We start from the raw sequence: 20,859 nt of genomic DNA on the forward strand, positions 1-20,859 counted from the left end.
GCAAGTCTGTGGGAAACCAGCCCTTGTTAGGTCAGTTACTGAAGGAGGTAATCACCATCTCAGCCACCACGTGGGTCATCTCCAACTGCCACCAACTCACCCAAGGCTCTGACAGCCTTGGGTACTGTCCTTTATCACCTGGGAATCAAGGACTGTCTGGTTTCAGCTGCCAGGACTCTGCCCAGATTTAATTCCTGGGTACAAGGAGAAGGTGAGGGATGTCCCCAGTACATCCCTGCCCTGCTGGACCTCCACCAGCCATGCCCCAGCACACAGCCCTGCTGTGCCAAGGGCAGCCCAGGCATGAGGAACAGCAGGGTGTGGGTACATCCCACAGGCAGCAGCAGCTCTGGAAGAAAAGCCCTGTTTGGGAACGATTTGCATCTCATTACAATGATCCTGTTACAGCTCTGACTGCCAGGCTGGACACTGACTGTGGCATAAAACACGGATTATTGGAAAATATTCTCCTCTGCATTGGAAGCCTGGTGTGTAATGAGGGACTGAAGGGATGATGAACACGGACAGTGCCCCCAGCAGTGTGTGAGAGCTGCAGCACAGCCCAGCATTTGCTTAATACCCACGGGGAGAATTTTCAGGACTATCTACACAGGACAAGGCAGTGATGCCTGAAAAAGGGACTTGAGGAGGGAGATTCAGCTCTCAGCACACAGTTAAACAAGAGAAAACAAACATTTGTTTGTTTAAACGAGATTATGCCTCCTTAGGATGAGTACAAATGGGTGGATTTGCCGTGGTGGCTTCCAAAACAAACAACATTTGTTTTTGTTTAGTTCTTCCTACTTACGGCTCTGACTGTGGCAGCTTTTCAACCTGGGAATCTACCTCAGTCCTCTGATGTTTTCCAGTGACCAGGTACCTCACACACCCTGATCCCTCCCTGCATCCCACAAGAAAAATCAATAATACTTCTATATTTGAATTTTCAAGGGACATGTTTTCGGGATCTCTGGTTTCCAAGTCCCCAAGTCACCTGGGCATCTGTACAGAACATCCATGGACAGGATGCTGACCCTTCAGGGTTCTGAGAAAATCTTCAGTCTTCCTAAAATCAGAAATTAATCTCACATCAGTTACTCTTTCAGTACTTCTACAGAGATAAAACACTTCAGCACAATAAGAGCTGCCCACCCTTGTTATACCTCAGCAAACAGCTGCCAGACACCAATGGGTTAAAATTAAGATCTCTCCAACTCTTCCATCCTCCTACACTCTAATTTCAATTTCCTTGAAAAACTTTATTTCTCCGGGGGTTTTGAGCATCATTTCAGATTCCACCTCACTTCTGAAAAAGATTCTGTTGCTACAACCTCCCTTAGACATAAATCTATTACCTGGACAAAGGTTTAAGAAGATGGAGCATTTTCAGACACACTTAGTAAAGAATCAAATTGTTTGAACTTCTTTTCTCTCCAGCTCCTTCTTTTGGAAATGGGGTATTTAAAAAAAAAATAGGAAAACTTTGGCTCATAATAAGGCTCAACACAATTTTCTGTGTTTTTATCAGCCATGACCCCACCCTCCTGTGGAAATTCCTCACAAATCTTAATGTTTATATGCAAAATAGAACCTAAGATACAGAACTCCCACTTTCAGAGAATCCCAGACCGGGTTGGGTTGGAAGGGACCTTAAAAGCCATCCAGCTCCATGCCTGCCATGGGCAGGGACACCTTCCATGGACCAGGTTGTTCCAAGCGCTGTCCAACCTGGCCTTGGACACTTCCAGGGAAATCTCTTCAGCAGGAATTTTCACTGAGTTCCTTTGTCCTCAGCTTTATTATGTTCTTAACATGTTTCTGTCAGTTTCCCATATTTGGAAATATTGGAAATCTCTGGATTTTTCTGAAATTAATTGATTGCTTTGCAATGCCTGTGGAAACGCCTTGGATTCCTCACTAATGCCCACACTGATGCCATTACTCCTCACTATTTGTTTGAAGAAATGTATCAGCAACAGAAGACAAAAAAAAAAAAAAAATCAGGGCAGTTTGTAAGGTGCCAAAAAGGATTAAACCCAGGGATCCTTCCTGAGCCAAAGCAACCCCCAGTAACTCCAACTTACTGGGGTGTTCCAGGCTGGGTTTTCTGCCAGCTCCAAAACAACTGCTGCTCTGGGCTGCAAACAGGGTTTTATCATGAAATTTTAAAGGACCCAGAGCAGTGCACCAAGCCCAGATCAGCTGGAGCTGTAGGCAACAGCTCTGCTTTCTTCTGCAAAATGCCTTTTAAAAACATCCAAATGTGTGCTTCAAAATATGCAGAATGTTATAGTTCATTAAAGAGAAATTAAGAATCTTTAATCAGAACATGAGGTAGTTACAACTGTAAAGAGAAATTTAAACAAAACATGTCCCACCTGGTACCAAAATGGAAATAAAGCAGGAGATCATTGCTGCTGGATCTCCTCTCCCAAAGGCAGGGAGCCAGAAGTGCTGGAAAACTCCCTTTCTTCACTGAAAGTCAGGGTTCTCATCATTCCATTTTCCCAGGTCACAGTTCTATTGCACAGGGGGTCCTTCCTCTGGAAATCTTCCCCAGTGACTGTCAGACTGGTCTGCAGAGGTTCATTAACTGATCTGGGAATGGAGCCATTGCTGCACCACCCAACCAGGTCAGATCCACAGGCAGCTTTGGGAACTTGGCTGTTTCACTGCCACCAACTCTGTACCTTTGAGGCCAAAAGTGAAGCAACAGCAGTTTCCTGGGTTGTTTTGGCTTTGCTTTTTTTTTTTTTTTTTTTAAAAAAAAACCAAGGGGAGAAACAAAATGCAAATGCATGTTCATGACAAAGCAGGAGAGCCCATCCAGCAGTGCTCCAATATCAGAAATGAACAGAACAGAAATGGGAATTTTGGGGCTCAGAGTTGCCCATTGTACTTGTACCACTGACACTGCTCAGACAAACAGCTCCAGCTGAAGAACGAGGAGTGCTAATATGGTTAAATCCTGACTCATGAAAATCTCTGGGAATCAGAATTCTTAAATCTCTGGGAGCCAGAAAACACCAACAGGGTGATGCACTGACAGTGCCTTGAACCTAAATTCTCTTCTCTGGTCGTGCTGGACACCCCATAACATCTCCCCACTGCCACCAGCACCTCCACCCTCCATCCTTCCACTCTACAGCTTTCCATCCTGAATTCAACCTTTCCTCCACCCTCATGTAAAGTTGAAAAGGGAACTGTTCCTTTATAACCCAAGCCTGCCCCAGTACCGGTGTCCTGGGGAATGACCCCCTCGGAGCAAGGCTGGAAGGGTCAGACCTCTCAGCCCCAGGGTCTGTTCACCTGCAGCAGCCCAAGTACCAGTCAGTGCTAAATGCTCCCTAAGTAACTTATGAACCAAAACACTTCCACTATTGGGGGGTTGAAGAAAATTCCTAAAATCATGGATTGGTTTGGATGGGAAGAGACCTTAAAGCCCATCCAGTCCCACCCTCTGCCATGGGCAGGGACACCTTCCACTAGAGGAGATTGCTCCAAGCCCCATCCAACCTGGCCTTGGACACTGCCAGGAGTATTTTAACATTTCCTGTCCAGGAAGCACCGGGTGACATCAGATCTGAATCACTGTTTGTTTTCCTTAGGACAATTTCCTTAGAAATGCAGCAAATCTAACAAAAACAATATGAGGTGCAAAGAGAAACTGCTACAATTTTTAAAAAACAACAGTTGTGAGTTTATGGTTGTTATATTTTCATGAGCAGTGATCCCTTATTCCCTCCAAGATGAAACCAGAAATAAATGAGCCTGTTGAACAATTGGCAGGCTGTGTCACCATCGTTTGGGATAATGAAGTGAGATGTGTTCTGGAGCAGAGCCAAATCCCAGGGATGTGCCAATTAGTTCTGCAGAGCCCAGTTAAGATCACACAGAACTCCCTTCCTGCATCTCCATTACTGGCCTGTCTTAAATTTGGGTCTTAAACTATCCAAAGAGCTTTTGGGAAAACAAACCCCCTGCTTTCCCATCACAGTGTCCTCCTTCTGAAGGAAGACCTTGCACGTGACCCAGTCAAGTGCAACATTCCAGCACGGGCCAACCCATTCCAGGCTTGGAGGTGGATGGACCAACAGCCCTTCCCATCCTGGAGGCTCCCAGGCAAATCTTCCACATTGGGATGATCTTAAGGCTCAGGGGCCGAAGCACAGATGGGGTTGGTAGCACTTACTCCTCCTCCACCTCCTCTTTGCTTGCTCTGCAGGAGCCACACCAGGGTTCAGGAGACCAGGAGAAGTCCAGGAACATCGGTTTGGGTTCCCATTTCCCAAGTCCTGTCACTGCTTTTCTTCCTATACTCCAACAGCAGGTTCTCCAGGGGCAGCTCTGTACAAGCTGTAACTCCACAAATCTGGAATTGTGTTTTGAGGGGCACGAAGCTCCAAGTTTGTCTCTGAGGACACGTTTGGTTCCAGTGGGGGCTGTGGAAACAGGAGTTGGTCCCTGCTGGAGCTTGGCTGGGGTGTGTCCCCAAACCCACCTGGTACAGAGCCATGCCCAGGCGTCCCCAGCTACATCCCACATCCCTGGTCCATGTACAGGAAGGCTGGAGCCACCTGTCTTCAGGAACAGAATAAAAAATGACCTGACACTGTTGCAAATCACGAAGCTGCTCTGCAGTGTCTGCTTTTCACTCACTATGATTTTAACAGGACAATTGATTTTTAGAAGCAAAGAGAAAACACAATTTCATCTCATTTCATGCAGGTGGGTATTTACAGGACACAAATCACACTGACAGCATGGCCACAGGTATCAGATCCCAATCTATGTTGGGCTGACATGGCTTTACATCACTTCCCCTCCACTACACCTCACCTTGGAACATTTTTCCTTCAAAATTATCTGTACTGATACCAAGTAGATATTGCACACATACCCTAATAATAATTTGAGGGATGGAGAGGGAAATCAGCCACTTCACTTTTATGATGAGACATCAGCAAGTTATTGGTGTCCTCCAGCTTGGATTCCCTGTCCCCCTGAGCCTTACAGGATGGCAGACCCTGTGTGGACAGACAGACAGGGACAGCATCTACAGCTTTTCAGGACAGCTGATTCAGGATGTTTGCTGAACTTTACAACTACCCATTTCTGTCAATTTATGCAATTAAAATGATTTTATCAGAAAGCCTGGGGGTATAAAAATTCCACGGCCACCTACCAGCCCACCAAGCAGCAGAGCTGGACACCCTGCAAACCCTGAGCTCCAGCCAGGTCTAGATTTTCATTATTTTGCTCCCAGTACAAAACAAGACCTGAGTAAACAAGGACATGGATCTGCTGGAGTAAGTCTAGAGGGGACTAGGTTGCCCAGAGAAGCTGTGGCTGCCCCATCCCTGGAAATGTCCAAGGCCAGGTTGGACAGGGCTTGGAGCAACCTGGGCTAGTGGAAGGTGTCCCTGCCCATGGCAGGGGGTGGGACTGAATGGGCTTTAAGGTCACTTCCAACCCAACCTATTCCATGTTTCTCTATGTCCAACAGCAAACCCAAAATTCCTGCTGGCATAGAGTTCCCCACCCTCCCCCCACAGCACTAGCAGGAGCTGCACTTTTGTTTCTGCAGGATAATTTCAGCTCTCATTTCAATATGCATTGCCATAACCACTTCAGGAACTAGTAAATGCTGAAGTAAATTGCTTATTGGAGCGGGAAGGGAAGATGTGCGATAGAAAGTCAGCAAGTATTTCTGTAAATCTGCAGAGTCAGGACTGAGTGTCAATGAGCACCTTCTGCAATGAGCTCTACTGGGGGAACATTTCTCTATCTACTTTCTCTTCCTTTAACAACCTGGTTTTTTGCAATTCCCAGCAAATGAGCAGCAAAACGAGTTAAAAAGTTGCTTCAAAACCAAAGTGAAATCAAAACAAATCAAAACTCCCTAAAAGCTGAAATGTCATATCCAGCCTTTTTTTAAAACTGTATCCTGTATTGTTGATGTTTGAGAAAAACACCATAAGTTAAAAACCAACCAAGGAAACTCTCCCTGCCCTGAGGGAGGGGGATGTTTCAGGAGGTTGGACTAGATGACCTCTGAAGATCCCTTCCAAACCAAACCATTCTGTGATTCCGTGTCAGCGATGGCACCAGGCACCAGCTTCCCCAGCACCACTGAGCACAGTCTCACACCACTGGGTTCAGAGGGCATGAAATATCCCCCCCAAAAACCATGTGAAAGTTCCCCCCTCCCCTCTCCACCCTCTACCATTAATCACAGGCAGACTCTCTCCTCAAAGTCTTGCAGCTGCTTTTCGGAAGCTGAAGTGTCTCAATCTAAAAGATTTCTCAGAGGAATTATTTAAAATGGGGGGTTGGCATTCTCATTTCTGCCCTTTTGGGGAGAAATGGTTCTTCAAGGCCATACACCCATTCCAGACAAACCTTGCCCTGACCACACTTGACCCCTTCCCTGGTCCCGCCTGGAGGATCCAGTGCAGGAATTCACCCCCTTGCTGCCACCTCCTGACATTGGTGTTTAATTGGAAAAAAAAGTCCAAATTGAATGAGAACTCTGTGACCAGCACAGTTAACAGAAACCATTTCCAACTTTTAATGAGATTTCTCATCACAGGAGCTGTAAAAGCAGGACTCATAATGACGGTATTAAAACTGACATATTTAATAACAAAAATAGCAGGACTATTAAACACCACTTTAAGCCCCTTAGTTAGAAAAGCAAATGATGCAAATCCCAAGTCCCAGCTCGTGTCCCCATGTGACTGTTCAGCTCTGGTTCCTGCTGACCCTCTGCTCCAGCCTCTGCCTGGGGTCAGATCCCACAGCTTTGGAAGACTGAAAATACGAATCCTGCCTGGAAGCTTTTTCTTACCATTTTTATTTTTAAGGATATACAGTTGAATGTTGGACAACACCCTCAGGCACAGGGTGGGACTGTTGGGGTGTCCTGGGCAGGGCCAGGAGCTGGACTCGATGGTCCTTGTGGGTCCCTTCCAAGTCGGGATACTCTGTGATTCCATGAACATAAATGACACTCAGCTCCTGAGCTGTCAGACACTAATCCCCACCTGAGCCATGAAGGTGAATTCCCCACCTCTCCTATCTCAGGTTTTCCTGCAGCTTTACAGGTCACGTGGCCATGAATGAACCCAGAGATGCCCCCGAGATTTTAGCCCTGGGAAAGGCCTTGATGTATTTTGTGCCAGGGATCTTCAGCACCACAAAGACAAGGAGGAATGGCTGATTCTATTCTGTGCTTTGATTTAATAGCTTTGGAATCATGGAATCTCCTGAGTTGGAAGGGACTCACAAGAACCATCCAGCCCTGGGCCCTGCCCAGGACATCCCAACAATCCCACCCTATCCCTGAGAGTGTTGTCCAAATGCTCCTTGAGCTCTGGCAGCCTTGGGGGCGTGACCACTGCCCTGGGGAGCCTGTTCAGTGCCTGACCACCCTCTGGGGGAAGAACCTTTTCCTGAGACCCACCCTAACCCTGCCCTGGCACAGCTTCAGCCTTTCCCTGGTCCTGTCCCTGCTCACACAGAGAGGAGTATTACAAGCAATTTTTAAAATTGGTATTAAAGTCTCAACAATTTAAATGTTTCTAGAATCTCATTTGGAGGATTCCTTCCTCCCAATTCCCCTTTACAAGGCCCTGATTGTGGCATTGCTATTTCCCTCTCCAGTAAAACACAAATGAGGTGTAACCAAGGGCTCAGAGCAGGGGCTGCCACATTTTTCCAGCCGTGGTTCCTGTGTGTCTAAAGCTCCACTGAGATCATTTTGGGCACTGCTGGCTCCTGGTGCATTACAGAGCATAATGTAGTCCCAAAAATAAGGGGAGGGAAATTAATATTAGATTTTTGGCGAGTTTCTCAGGCAGTAGCCCCTAACCCGGGTGACCTCCCTGCGCATGGGGACCTCCCGAGCTTGGAACGTGGCAGTTGCTATTGGATAAAAGGTTCTTTTTGAATTATTCATGGGATCCATCCAATCAAGTTGGAAAATAGGGCTGGAGGTCCCCAAACCCGCAGCAGTGATTTGTGCTGAGTGTACCTCAGCACATTTTGCAGGAACTGGAGTGTCCCAGGCTGGAACACGGAGCTTCTCCAAGCACAAGGGGCACTGCGATGCACCAGCAAACACTGAGGAGGATTGTGGGGAAACCATCCTGCATCCATGAGAGCCACAGGGCTGGGAATCATCTGCCCACACCAAGAGGGGAAAGGGATGACGATGATGATGGTCACCCCACACCCTTCACCTCCCGTAACGCTTCTTGCTGCTCCATATGGCCCCATTTACAAAACTTTCCTGCTTTATTTCCAGCCTCATGAAAACTCCAACACAAAATATCAATCTCCTGGTTTAATAGGATGTATTTCGGAGAGAATTTCCTAAATTCTGTAGTATCAAACCTTTGGAACTTCCACTTTCTCTGCATCATAGCAGAGTGATTATTTCTGCACGAACCAACTCTTTGTATTTGAGTGGAATCTTCAAATGCTCATTTCTAGGAGGATTTGAGTTATAAATTACGTTTTGGAATTTTGAAACCAGTGAAGTAGAAACCAGAAATGTGATTCTCTTGTGCAGTTTTAATGATGGTTTCTGAGTTGAGGTTAAACAGCACACAGGGCCTGGCAGGGTGGGGATTTTCTTGCAATGACAGAATCCTAGACTGGTTTGGGTTGGAAGGGATCTTAAAGCCCATCCACTCCCACCCCCTGTCATGGGCAGGGACACCTTCCACTATCCCAGGTTGTTCCAAGCCCTGTCCAACCTGGCCTTGGACACTTGCAGGGATGGGGCAGTCACAGCTTCTCTGGGCAACCTCTGCCAGGGTCTCACCACCCTAACTGAAAAAAACATCTTATCTGATCTAAATCAACCATATTTCAGTTTTAAACCATCCACTTTTGTCTTATCACAACAGGACCTGCTGAAAAGTTTATCCCCGTGGAACCCTGGGGGCCTGCTCACACTTTTCTCTGCTGCTTTATCCATCTCCAGAACAAACCCAAGACAGAAAGGTTCTGCTTTGGAATATTTGCTGCCAGGTTCTCAGGCCACATAGCTTTGGTAAACCTGTAGTTGACTGGAACAATGGAATCCCAGACTGGTTTGGGCTGGAAGGGATCTCCTTTCACAAACATCATGTTCTACATGCAGCAAACACAACCACATTTGCAATAAAATCAATGAAATTCCATTTAGCTACTTCAGGGAAGCATCTATGGCATACTTAAAATTAGGGATTTCAATTAATTTTCCTTATTTATATTCTGGCAATGGACTAAGATTCACTTTAGCTTGTTACATTTATTTACAGTGACATAGAGGGGCTTGATTGAGAACCACATGAAGTCATCCAGAAAACATCCACTGGCTCCAAATTACAACTGGTTACAAATACCAGGAAAATCCCTAAAAATGTGGTTTAACCATCTAAGAAGTTGAACAGGAATAGCTGTTTTATTGGAATAATCATCATCATCATCCTTCTCCCATTCCCTATGTCCTCCCCAGGCACTCACATGTCCCTGGGGCTGGAGGACCAAGGCCACCAGCACAAGGACCAGTAGGTCCTTTGCCAGGAAACCTCCCTGAGCTCTCCAGCTGCTCCTGGGCACATACTGCCACTTAAATTTATATTTTTATTTATTTATAATAAACTTCCAATCAGATATTTCTGTATTAATTTTAATTTCTGAGATTAAATGTAATTAATGCAATTTTTTAATTACCTCAAGGATGTTTTTGTGGCACAGGGTTTCCTCAGCTCACAGTTCCATTAGACAGAATGTTTAGGGGAAAATGAAACTCTCAGCCTTTTGAGGTCCCATTCTATCCCAGGGAATGCCGTGAAATTATTTCCCTGCCCAACACACCACACTGAGAGTTTCCCACCAGATTCTGAGATGCAAATCCTAAAAGAAAATATTAATCCACTGAGACCATGGAATTTCTCCCTCCATCAGACATTAGTTTTGCACTGAGTTTACACCACATACAGACCTGATTCAGGACTGAAAATTCAGGTCAAACACTGAGAACATGTTGGTTGAAACCCACTCTGTGGTTTCTCTTTACAATATCAAAATAAGAACCAAAAAAAACAATATTTCAAAAATAAAGTTGGCTGAACATCTGAAAAATAATTTCAAAAGCCCATGTGTTTTTTCTCACTGATAATGCACCTGAAACGTTACGTAGAGCAAGAAAAATGCACACAAAACAATGTCACTCCTTTTACACAGACCTCAGGAAAACTGGTTCCTTTGCTCCCTCTCCAAATCTCCCCAATATTCCTAGTAGGTACCAACAAGCAGGGACAGAAGAGATGGGTTTGATCATGGCACTGGGAATTACTTGGTATCACACAACATTCCATCCTGGCTGCTTTGAGCGTTGGCCACACACACAAAGTTCCTGATGGTTTAATTGTGTAAATAAATTTAAGGAAACAACAGCAGGAGCCTCCAAAACAAGGTGTTCCCTCAGCTCTGATTTAAAACTTATGATCACACACAGTAATTCTCATCCATTTCCCTTCTCCTGGAAAGGGACAAGCCAAAGAATCTTCTTGGAACTGGTCCATTATCCTTGCAAGACTTATTTCTTCATTTCAGTTCATTTGGTTTTTCCTTCTCAGACTGCTGCTCCATTTACAGGAAATATATCATGTTTAGAGAAAACTGTTTTAAGCTACACAAATCTCAACTAAATCTGAGTCTGCAACAGAAAAATAGGAGGCAGGGGAATCCTTTATGAAAAGTCTTCCAAGGGGTAAATGGTGTCTCCTGTAGCTCCTGAGGAGGAGCTGAACTGATTTGAGTGAGATGTTTGAGCAGGGGTGGGAAACACTCACACTGACACAGCCCAGCTGGGGATGGTGCTTCAGGAGCACTGGTGGGCAGGTTGGAAATTCAGAAGTCATATGGAAAATGAGACCTTTCCCCTACGGATTCCCAGTAGTCCCATCTGCCGCAGGCGGGAGGAATTCACCCCTAAAAGCAGAGCAGGACCAGCCAAGATCCCACCAGTCCTGACCCATTACAGCCCCTTGTCTCAAGTGTCAGATCAAGAGAGTTTGTGCATCCATGTCACAAAACACGGAATCATTCAGCTGGGAAAAGCCCTCTAAGATCACTGAGCCCAACCACTCCCAGCACTGCCAAGGCCACCACTAACCCATGTCCCCAAGTACCACATCCACTTGGCTTTTAAATCCCTTCAGGGATGGGGACTCCACCACTGCTCTGGGCAGCTGTGCCAGCACTGGACAGCCCTTTTAGGGAAGGAATTCTCCCTAATTTCCAATCTAAATCTCCCCTGGCACAACTTGAGGCCATTTCCCTTTGTCCTGTCCCTCGTTCCCTGGCAGCAGAGCCCAACCCCCACCTGGCTCCCCCCTCCTGTCAGGGAGTTACAGAGCCAGAAGGTCCCCCCTGAGCCTCCTTTTCTCCAGGCTGAGCTCCCCCAGCTCCCTCAGCTGCTCCTGGTGCTCCAGACCCTTCCCCAGCTCCGTTCCCTTCCCTGGACACACTCCAGCCCCTCAATGTCTTTTTCAACTCAGACCAAAACATTTCAAGGCTGCCCAAGTAACCACAAAGCATAAAATAAGAAGACGAGCGATCTCTAGTGCTTTTAGGTGCCTCTCCATGTGCATAGCAGGGGAGTGGCAGCACCTTGGCCCCCCCCAGCCCAGAGGCCCATTCTGGGGGGAAAAAGCAAACTGTGACCAATTCAGATAAAATTCCTCCAAGGGACACAGCAAAAATTACCAACTGCTGTATCAGTACTAATCTTCCAAGTACCAGCAGAGACAATCCTCAGCCTGCACATCTTGCTTGGCTCTTGGTTGGGGAAACCCCCCCTCAGCAGGTGTTTTAACTGTGTAATTGCTATTACTGACAGTGAAACCTGATTTAAACACTCTATAAGTGCACTGGCATTTTTCAAAGAAAAAAAACCCTAGTACTTGTTTTACTGAGCAGTTAAAGTCAATTACATCTGACTTCGATGACATTTACCAAGCAAAGAGCCGAGCATGAATGAAAGGATTTGGTTGTTTGTCTTTTGTAACTACAGGAAATATTTATATTTTCTCTTTTGGCAATATCTTGTTATTACATGGGAGACATTGAATGAGGCCCCTCTGGTTCACACCTGAGGAAACAGCTGTTTGTTAGGCCACGAACGTGATGAGTCCCAGAATCACTGAGGCTGGAAAAGACCTCTGAGATCAAGTCCAACCTGTGACTGACCCTCACCTTGTCGCCCAGCCCAGAGCACTGAGTGCCAAGTCCTGTCCTTAAGCACCACAGCAGGACATTCCCTCCACAAGGGAGGGAATGTCCTTCTGCCAGAAGATCTTTCCTTCTACTTCTGGTTCATCATACCAATGATATTCCAGGAAAAGGAGGATTAGAGAGGCGTTTTTTCTATACGTACATGAGATCATGGAATATCCTGAGTTGGAAGGGATGCACAAGGACCATCATTCCAACTCCTGTCCTTAAGCCAAGTCCTGTCCTTAAGCACCACAGCAGGACATTCCCTCCCACAAGGGAGGGAATGTCCTTCTGCCAGAAGATCTTTCCTTCTACTTCTGGTTCATCATACCAATGATATTCCAGGAAAAGGAGGATTAGAGAGGCGTTTTTTCTATACGTACATGAGATCATGGAATATCCTGAGTTGGAAGGGATGCACAAGGACCATCATTCCAACTCCTGGCCCTGCCCAGAACACCCCAACAATCCCACCCTGTCCCTGAGAGCGTTGTCCAAACGCTCCTTGGGCTCTGGCAGCCTTGGGGCCGTGACCACTGCCCTGGGGAGCCTGTTCAGTGCCCGACCACCCTCTGAGGGAAGAACCTTTTCCTGAGATCCAACCTAACCCTGCCCTGACACAGCCCCAGGTGTTCCCTGGGTCCTGTCACTGGTCCCCAGGCATTCTCTGAATACCTTGGGAATCCCAGTCGGTTTGCACAGACCAAGTGCATCATGATCCATAAATTCAGTTGGGTCCAGCCACATATTTTCACCAATAAATGCTCCATGATTGACTTCATTTTTTGAATTTTTTCAAATTTGCAATATTAAAACGTTCTGCCTGCCATCACTCTGCCTGTCCTTTTCATGAAGTTTGCTTTGGTAACTCAAAAAACAGCTGAATTTTCACACAATTAGAACCATCACCCCACTTCTTAGAGAGTCTTAATTGGGCAGCAGAGCGCTTCCAGTTTCCAACAGAGATTTCGTGTCCAACAGGAGGAGAGAATTGGTGCTCATTTCAATGTGATTCTGGGCATTAATTTATCCCACTGTACAATCATGACTTCCCTTGCATGTGCCAACACAGATAGGAACAGAAAAGTAATTTTATGCTGAATATTAGCTCCAGTAGGAAGTTATCACTTTAATAACTATAAACATTCATTATCTTGCTTCGTTACACAGCATTAAAGCTGGGCAGATCATTTACAACAAGCTTGTTAGAACTACTCAGCATTCCAAGTCAAGCCTATTCTACTGCCAGGCATGTGGGACACCTAGGAAAGAGAAGGAAAAGCTTCCTGAGGAGAAGAACATCACATTTCTGATTAGAATATTTGTGATTTTTCCAAAATTGTTATTTTTTGCTCACCTAATACCTAGGAATTCTGGTATGCAGGATGGCCAGACTAATCTTAAATTACCACTGAATGAATCATCTTCCTGATGGGAATGAGCCCAGCAGAGAGGGGCTCTGCTCCTGGCAGAACAGGCAGGAACAATCCCAGTGCCAGAACTGCGTTAGCTCTCCAAGTATTTACTCACTGGATCACAGTTTTTAATCAATCTTGTAAAGACAAGAAAGAAAAGGGTCTGTAGCTTCCACAGAGGTTGGACAAATGTCCTCAGCCCAGCTTTTCCCAGCCCTGCAGTCTGCTGGAACACCCAACCCCACCAGCCCAAGCACTGGGAGAAGGTAACTGGGAGGTACTGGAGATGTCAGGCCTTGCTCCTTAATTTCTTCAGTTCCATTCCCCAGAAAACAAATATTTTTTACAGACAAATTTTATCTCATAGAATCACCGAATTGTTAAGGTGGGGAAAGCCCTCGAAGATCATCAAGTCCAAATGTCAATCCAGCACCACCACCATGGTCACAACTAAAACATGTTCCCAAGTGCCACATTTACATGGTTTTTGAACACTCCCAAGGATGGGGGCTCCACCACTGCCCTGGGCAGCTGTGCCAGGGCTGGACAGACCTATAAGGGAAGGAATTCTCCCTAATTTCCAATCTAAATCTCCCCTGGCACAACTTGAGGCCATTTCCCTTTGTCCTGTCCCTTGTTCCCTGGGAGCAGAGCCCGACACCCCCCCCAGCTCCCCCCTCCTGTCAGGGAGTTGCAGAGTGTAAGAAGGTCCCCCCTGAGCCTCCTTTTCTCCAGGCTGAGCCCCCCCAGCTCCCTCAGCTGCTCCTCAACAGACTTGTGCTCCAAATATTTTGCAGGAAATTCCCAGCCCACTCATTCACAATCACAGAATCATGGAACTGTATAGGTTGGAAAAGATCTCGAAGATCATCAAGTCCCACTGTTAATCAGCCTCACCTTTGACAGTAGTAAGAAACTGGGGAGGGAAGGGGTTGGCCAGAAAACATCTGGCAACATCCAGGCCAGGCTGGACAGGGTTTGGAGCAACCTGGGAGAGCGGAAGGTGCCCCTGCCCATGGCAGGGGGTGGGACTGGGTGGGCTTTAAGGTCCCTTCCAACCCAGAAGGGATTGGATTCTATGTGATTCTATGATTCCATGAAGATATTAGGCTGAGCTTAAGGGTGTAATGGGAGTAACTCCACTGTCACGTTACCTTTCCCCAGCACTGACCCCTCGCTAAGTGCTGTGACCATTCAAACAGCCATTACCTCTGTTTGCTGCGGGAGAGGAGCAGCTTCCCCCCCAAAACACCGTTAAAAATCACTGAATAACTTACGAAAACGTGGTTTAAACCAGCTAATGAAGGAGTGACAGACACATGAAAGGCCCCAGACAAGCGCTGGCATTAAGAGCTGGTTTAACACACGACGTTGTTTGGCCGTTTAGGTGCCGAGAGGAAAAATACTGAGTCACTTCCCAGCTGTTCCATGGCAGGGTAAAACAGTGCATTGAAACCTTAAATAATTCGGGAAGCCAGGAACAGGTGGCAAATGGTTTAGGTGGCAGATGGTGCCTTTTTTAATATTTGTACTCACTGCTAATTTAGGGAGTCCATAACCACAGACTCAGCTCTTACCTTCTTCACTCCAATAATTAAAAAATTGCACATAAAGAAAATAAATACCCAATTCTTTATAGAGTAGTTGTAAAAGTGGTATTGGAGGTCACTAGACATCCTATACCTGAATACTCCATGTAACTGCTTATGTTCCCAAAGTTTATTGCATTTAGATTTCTTTAAGATCATTTTCAAAGCCTTGGCTTGACAGTGCTGGGAAATTCAGTTTTCTCTCCATCAGCAGAGCTCACAAGCACAAAGGTGCAGCACAGTGAGGAGCTGCATCTCCACAAGCTCCTATTTAGTCTTTATATGAAACCTGGCACAAAAACTAAGCTAACAGAGAGGCTGGCATTAAATATTTAAGGGAACATTTTGCCTGGTAGATGCATGAGCAGAACCACGAGTAGATGCAGAAAGAAGAAAAAGGGGGGGAAAAAGGAATAAAATCATGAAATGGAGCTGAAACAGCATTGCTGGAACCTTGTCCATGTAAGTCACTGATGTGACAGCAGAAAAATATTGTGCCAAGCCCCTTCTCCCTCTCAGTGCTGCTGGACTGCTCCAGCCCCAGTACCTGAGTTTTAGTCCAGTGAAAGTCCAGTCACAGATCACTCATGTAGAAATAGGTTCCTCAAATTTAAATATTTTAAATAAAATTTTATGTTGCTACTAAACCCAGTATTTTATGCTGCTTTTTTCCCCGTATATTTATTTCATTATTACAGTTTTCCAAGCTCAGGACAGTGGCAAACAAGTACCCAACAATAAAAATGATCACAGGAGCTTCTCTCGTGGCAGAGCCACAGCACAGAAAACCTGTACCACCCAGCACATCCCACCCACGTCTGCTCAGCCCCATCCCCAGCTGGGATCCTTCACAGTAAAAGGCAACACATGGGTTTAAATTCCCTAAATATCCTGTGCTCTCTTATAGCTCTGATTTTCTTTTACAAAATGTAAAATAAATTGCATTAAAATGAACTCCAACTCAAGGAAGAACACATCTAACAAGTAATTTCACTTTTTCTATAAAGAATGATTTTTTTCTCCTTTGGTTTCTCCTCCAAGATACTCATAAACAGGCAAAGTGTTTTCTATGGGTCAAATACAATATTCCATGGGAAGCACCACCAACTCTCTGCCTTACAGTAGAATTAATTCAGGAACAACAATCTCTGAGATACATTTCTTATGAAAAGATCTCGTCTGAGCACCAAAGCCATGGCCACACTCCTTCTGTGAAATCCAATCTCACTATATGGAAAACACACCCCAATTTACATTTTTTAACTTCATCAACACATAACATTTCTAAATATAGCCTTGAGCATTCAAAGTACAGTCTCAAAAATTACCAGTAAGACTTTAAACCAGCCCTAGTGAGGCAAAGATGGCCCAGTACCTCCCCAGCTGCCACATACAGAAAGTTTTTACTCAACACCACACCAAGAAAACAGTGTTTTTTTCCAGTCAGAAACCACGTCACATCCTATTGGAAAAAAACCACAGACTCAGGTTGGGTCTCTCAGTGTGCTTTAAAATGATAAACAGCCAAGGAATCTACTTAAGTCTTAATCAAATATTATTGTACATTGAGCAGATACCTTTCAAACACCAACACTTAAGCTGAGGATCAGCTCCAACGGCTTGGTGTAGCTCAGAAAACATTTCCTTACAGAACTCACTGAGATGGAGGAACCCGTTCAGTTCATCAACTGCCCGTAAATGCCACAGCAAGAGGGCCACTGCAAATGTCCACAGAGTTCTGAACTCACCTCTGACACCATTTCAGAGGACGCCTTCAAACTGCCCCAGAAAACCCACCTTCAACCCCCGACTGCAGCGACACCCCCTGCACCCCTCAGGATGTACCCAACGCACACAGAAGCCTCTCTGCTGCATGAAAACATGAAAAGCTGCTCATCAGTGTCCCAGGAGGGACCTTACCTGGGAAGGGAGAAGCCACCAGCGGGATTTTGAGCGGGGAGAAGGTGAGGAGGTGGCAGGGCTGGGGGGCCTCGGGCTCCACCGACACCACGGCCGCCGTGGCCAGAGCCAGGGTCTGGTTGGTACCCATGGCCTTCAGGCTGTTCTGGCAACCACCTGTGGGACAGGGAGGCACAGCAGAGTTATCTGGATGGGAAAGAGTGGGTTTAAGCAAAAGGACGTTTCCAGCACTCAGTTTCAACACAAGATGGAACAGAAGTCTGCAACACTTCCCACCTGGCCCCTGCTGCATGTCAGAGACATTGGAGCTTGAATATATACTATATATAATATATGTATATATTATATAGTGAGAGCATATCTGCAGTATTGGGTTCAATTCCGGTCTCCAGGCTCAAAAATCCCAGAATCACTGAGGATGGAAAAGGCCTCCCAGATCATCAAATCTACCCTGTGCCCAATCCCCACCTTGTCACCCAGCCCAGAGCACTGAAGGCCATGTTCAGTCCTTCCTTGGACACCTCCAGGGATGGGGACTCCACCACCTCCCTGGGCAGCCCCTTCCAATGCCTGAACACCCTTTCTGTGAAGAGATTTTCCCTGATATCCAACCTGAACCTCCTCTGGCAAAGCTTGAGGCCATTGCCTCTTGTCCTGTTACTGGTTGCCTGGGAGATGAAGCAGGAAAGACAAGGAGCTACTGGAGAGGGTCCAGCAGAGGCCACAGAGATGATCTGGGGTTTGGAGCATCTCTCTGATGAGCAGAGATTGCAGGAACTGGGCCTGGTTAGCCCAGAGAAGAGAAGGCTGAGGGGATCTCATCAATCCACACAAATATCTCCAAGGGGTGTCAGGATGGTCCCACACTCTGTTCAGTGCTGCCCAGGGACAGGATGAGGAGCAAGGGCCATAAACTAAAACACAACAAGTTCCACCTCAACACGAGGAAGAACTTCTTTCCATGGAGGTGGCAGAGCCTGAAACAACTGCCTGGGGAGGGTGTGGAGTCTCCCCCTCTGGAGACATTCCAACCCCACCTGGACTTGTTCCTGTATCACCTGCTCCAGGTGACCCTGCCTGGGCAGGGGGATGGACTGGGTGATCCCCTGAGGTCCCTTTCAACCCCAACTATTCTGTGGCTCTGTGATATATTTCCTAAGGACTCCCAAAGCCCCTTTCCTACTCCTTATTCTGAAGTCCCAGCTCATGGCTGGAGCATTTTTAGATATTAAAACCCCATAGATGTGAAAACATCATTATAACCCAGAGGGACAAGGCAGCAGTGACTCATATCCAAACTGTGCAGAGTTATTAAATATAAATGAAAAAACCTCAATAAAAAAGCCAAATATTTGAGCACATTGAACACAATTATTCTGAACTTTCCTAAATATAAGCTGTCTGATTTCAAACCTGATTTTTTTTATTACTTGCTATATTAACAACCCAATGTTCCTCTTGCCTTCCTGGCTGCTCTGCTTTGTTCTGCACACAAATACCTGGGTTTTACAAGTAGTACATTCATATCCTTCATCTCAGAAACATCACATGCAGGAAACTTCCAATGGTCTAATGTGAGAACTAAGGAGTCTTCCAAATTAAAGCTCAAGCAGCATTTAGACTCTGTCTTATTCACCTTGTCTGACAAACTTGCAGGAAAGACCTTCAGAGCTCAATCTTGGCTAAATATGTTAAATAAATGAGAATATGAGAAGTAAAAATCTTAAGGAGAAAACCTAATTTGACACACAGCAGCTGTTCCTCCCTCCACACCGAGCTAAGGATTCCAGAATTAAGCAATCATTAGCTTATTATGTCATTCAGCAAACACTCCCAGCTCCTGTGGAAATCCTTCAGGCAACAGGAGGCAACTGTGGTGATCCAAAAAAATCACTATTTGATCAGACTCCTCACCCCAGGCACAATGTCAGTCTGGGGGGTTCCTTTATCCTTGCATATCACTGAGAGGAAAACATGGAATCGGTGTTTGGGAAGGGGGACTGTCAGGGGGGTGATGCAGCACCTACAACATCACTGCTGCAAGGTGGAATCACAGAATCATGGAATCACAGACTGGTTTGGGTTGAAAGAGACCTTAAAGCTCATCCAGTGTCCCCCCCATTCCACTATCCCACACCTTCCACTAGCCCAGGTTGCTCCAAGCCACATCCAGCCTGGCCTTGGACACTTCCAGCGATGGGAATTTCTCTGGGAAATCCATTCCAGCCCCTCACCACCCTCACAGCCAAAAAATCCTTCCCAATATCCCATCTAACCCTGCCCTCTGGCAGTGGGAAGCCATTCCCCCTTGTCCTGTCACTCCAGGCCCTTGTCCAAAGTCCCTCTCCAGCTTTCTTGGAGCCCCTTTAGACATTGGAAGGGGTGCTAAGCTCTCTCTGGAGCCTCCTCTTCTCCAAGTGAACACCCCTAGCTCTCTTAGCTTTGTTCTAACCCTTTATAGACAATTATTTTTCAACAACTAAGCCATGCATTAGTAAAATATACGTTTAAATATTTTCAGTAATCATCACCAAAAAAAAAAGTTTGTTATTTCTACTGTATCCCTCAATGCCAAGAAACACCTGCAGATGCACTAATTAACAGGCACACGGGCCAAAAAAGCTCACAAATGTTTCAGTTTTGATCACTCAGTGATGGATAAACAAAACCAAATTTTTCTGCCAGAGTCATGACGGACATTTAAATAAAAATAAATAAAAATCAGTGTCCAACTAATCCAAGTGGTAAATCCAACCTCATTTTGTATTCACCTGGGGACTAGAACAGCCATTTAGTGAGGTCAAACACCTGGCCTCCCAGAGTCAAGGTTCATTCCTAATTCCAGCTGTCTGCAACTGGGAAAAACCCACAAAACATCTTCTGTAGCTCTTATGAAAACTAATGCTGTTTGGAAAAATGGCTTTTCTACTGGCTTCCTACAGGGTACCTGAGCAGAAAGGTTCTTTACTTCTCATTTGATTATTTTATTTTGGAGAAGAGGATGCAATTTCCCCAAAGAGTCCAGGAAAACAGGAAAATAATGTGAGCCTTGGTTGCTTGGCCAGCCAGAGCTTCTGCCAGCACCAGTGAGTAACAGTCCTGGAGCAGGGCTTCCTTATTAAACTTTCATCAATCCCCTTATTAAAGTTTCATCAGTCAGTTGAAAGAGAAGTTTGGGTGATTTCCCCTCCTTTGATGAAGTTCTCTCTCCTTCTCTCCTGCTAAATAACTCCATGAAGAAAGGACTATCCCTGTGATTGTTAATCCGGGAGAGGAGACACGAGTGGGGTGTGTGGGTCAGCAAAGCCCCTCTCCTATTTGAACAATCACTCAGCAATTTATCAGCTCTAACACAACACTGGACTTGCCAAAGCTGGCCAAGGACACGACTCCTTGAGGGCTGAGGACCTTCATCTGAGAAGTTCTTCTCAGAAACCAACCAGATTCTGCCATAAGATTTTTGAAAAAGTTCTTGAAAGAGTTTTTTAGAATCATCATTAACCATTCCACATTTATAGGTGGAATTTCAACAGTCAAATGCCTTGAAAATAGGAGTAAAATGCAGCTGTCAACATATCCTTGAGGGGGAAAATATGCAATATTTTTCGTAGCAATGGTGGTTTCCCAAATCTGTTTTTGGAAGGTCAGGGTACACCCTG

General features: G+C 45.8%; 1 protein-coding gene across 1 annotated transcript in view; it reads right to left on the minus strand.

The window, feature by feature from the left end:
- Positions 1-20,859, minus strand: part of TCERG1L (transcription elongation regulator 1 like) — a 60,652-nt gene that overhangs the window by 31,999 nt on the left and 7,794 nt on the right. Inside the window, exon 4 of the mRNA XM_051801162.1 lies at positions 17,201-17,356. Coding sequence (XP_051657122.1) covers positions 17,201-17,356 — 156 coding nt within the window. The remainder of the gene's footprint in view (positions 1-17,200; positions 17,357-20,859) is intronic.

This window comes from Manacus candei, unplaced genomic scaffold, assembly GCF_025592945.1.
Source record: "Manacus candei isolate 608988 ecotype Guabito, Panama unplaced genomic scaffold, ASM2559294v1 h1tg000050l, whole genome shotgun sequence".
NCBI classification, from domain to species: Eukaryota; Metazoa; Chordata; class Aves; order Passeriformes; family Pipridae; genus Manacus; species Manacus candei.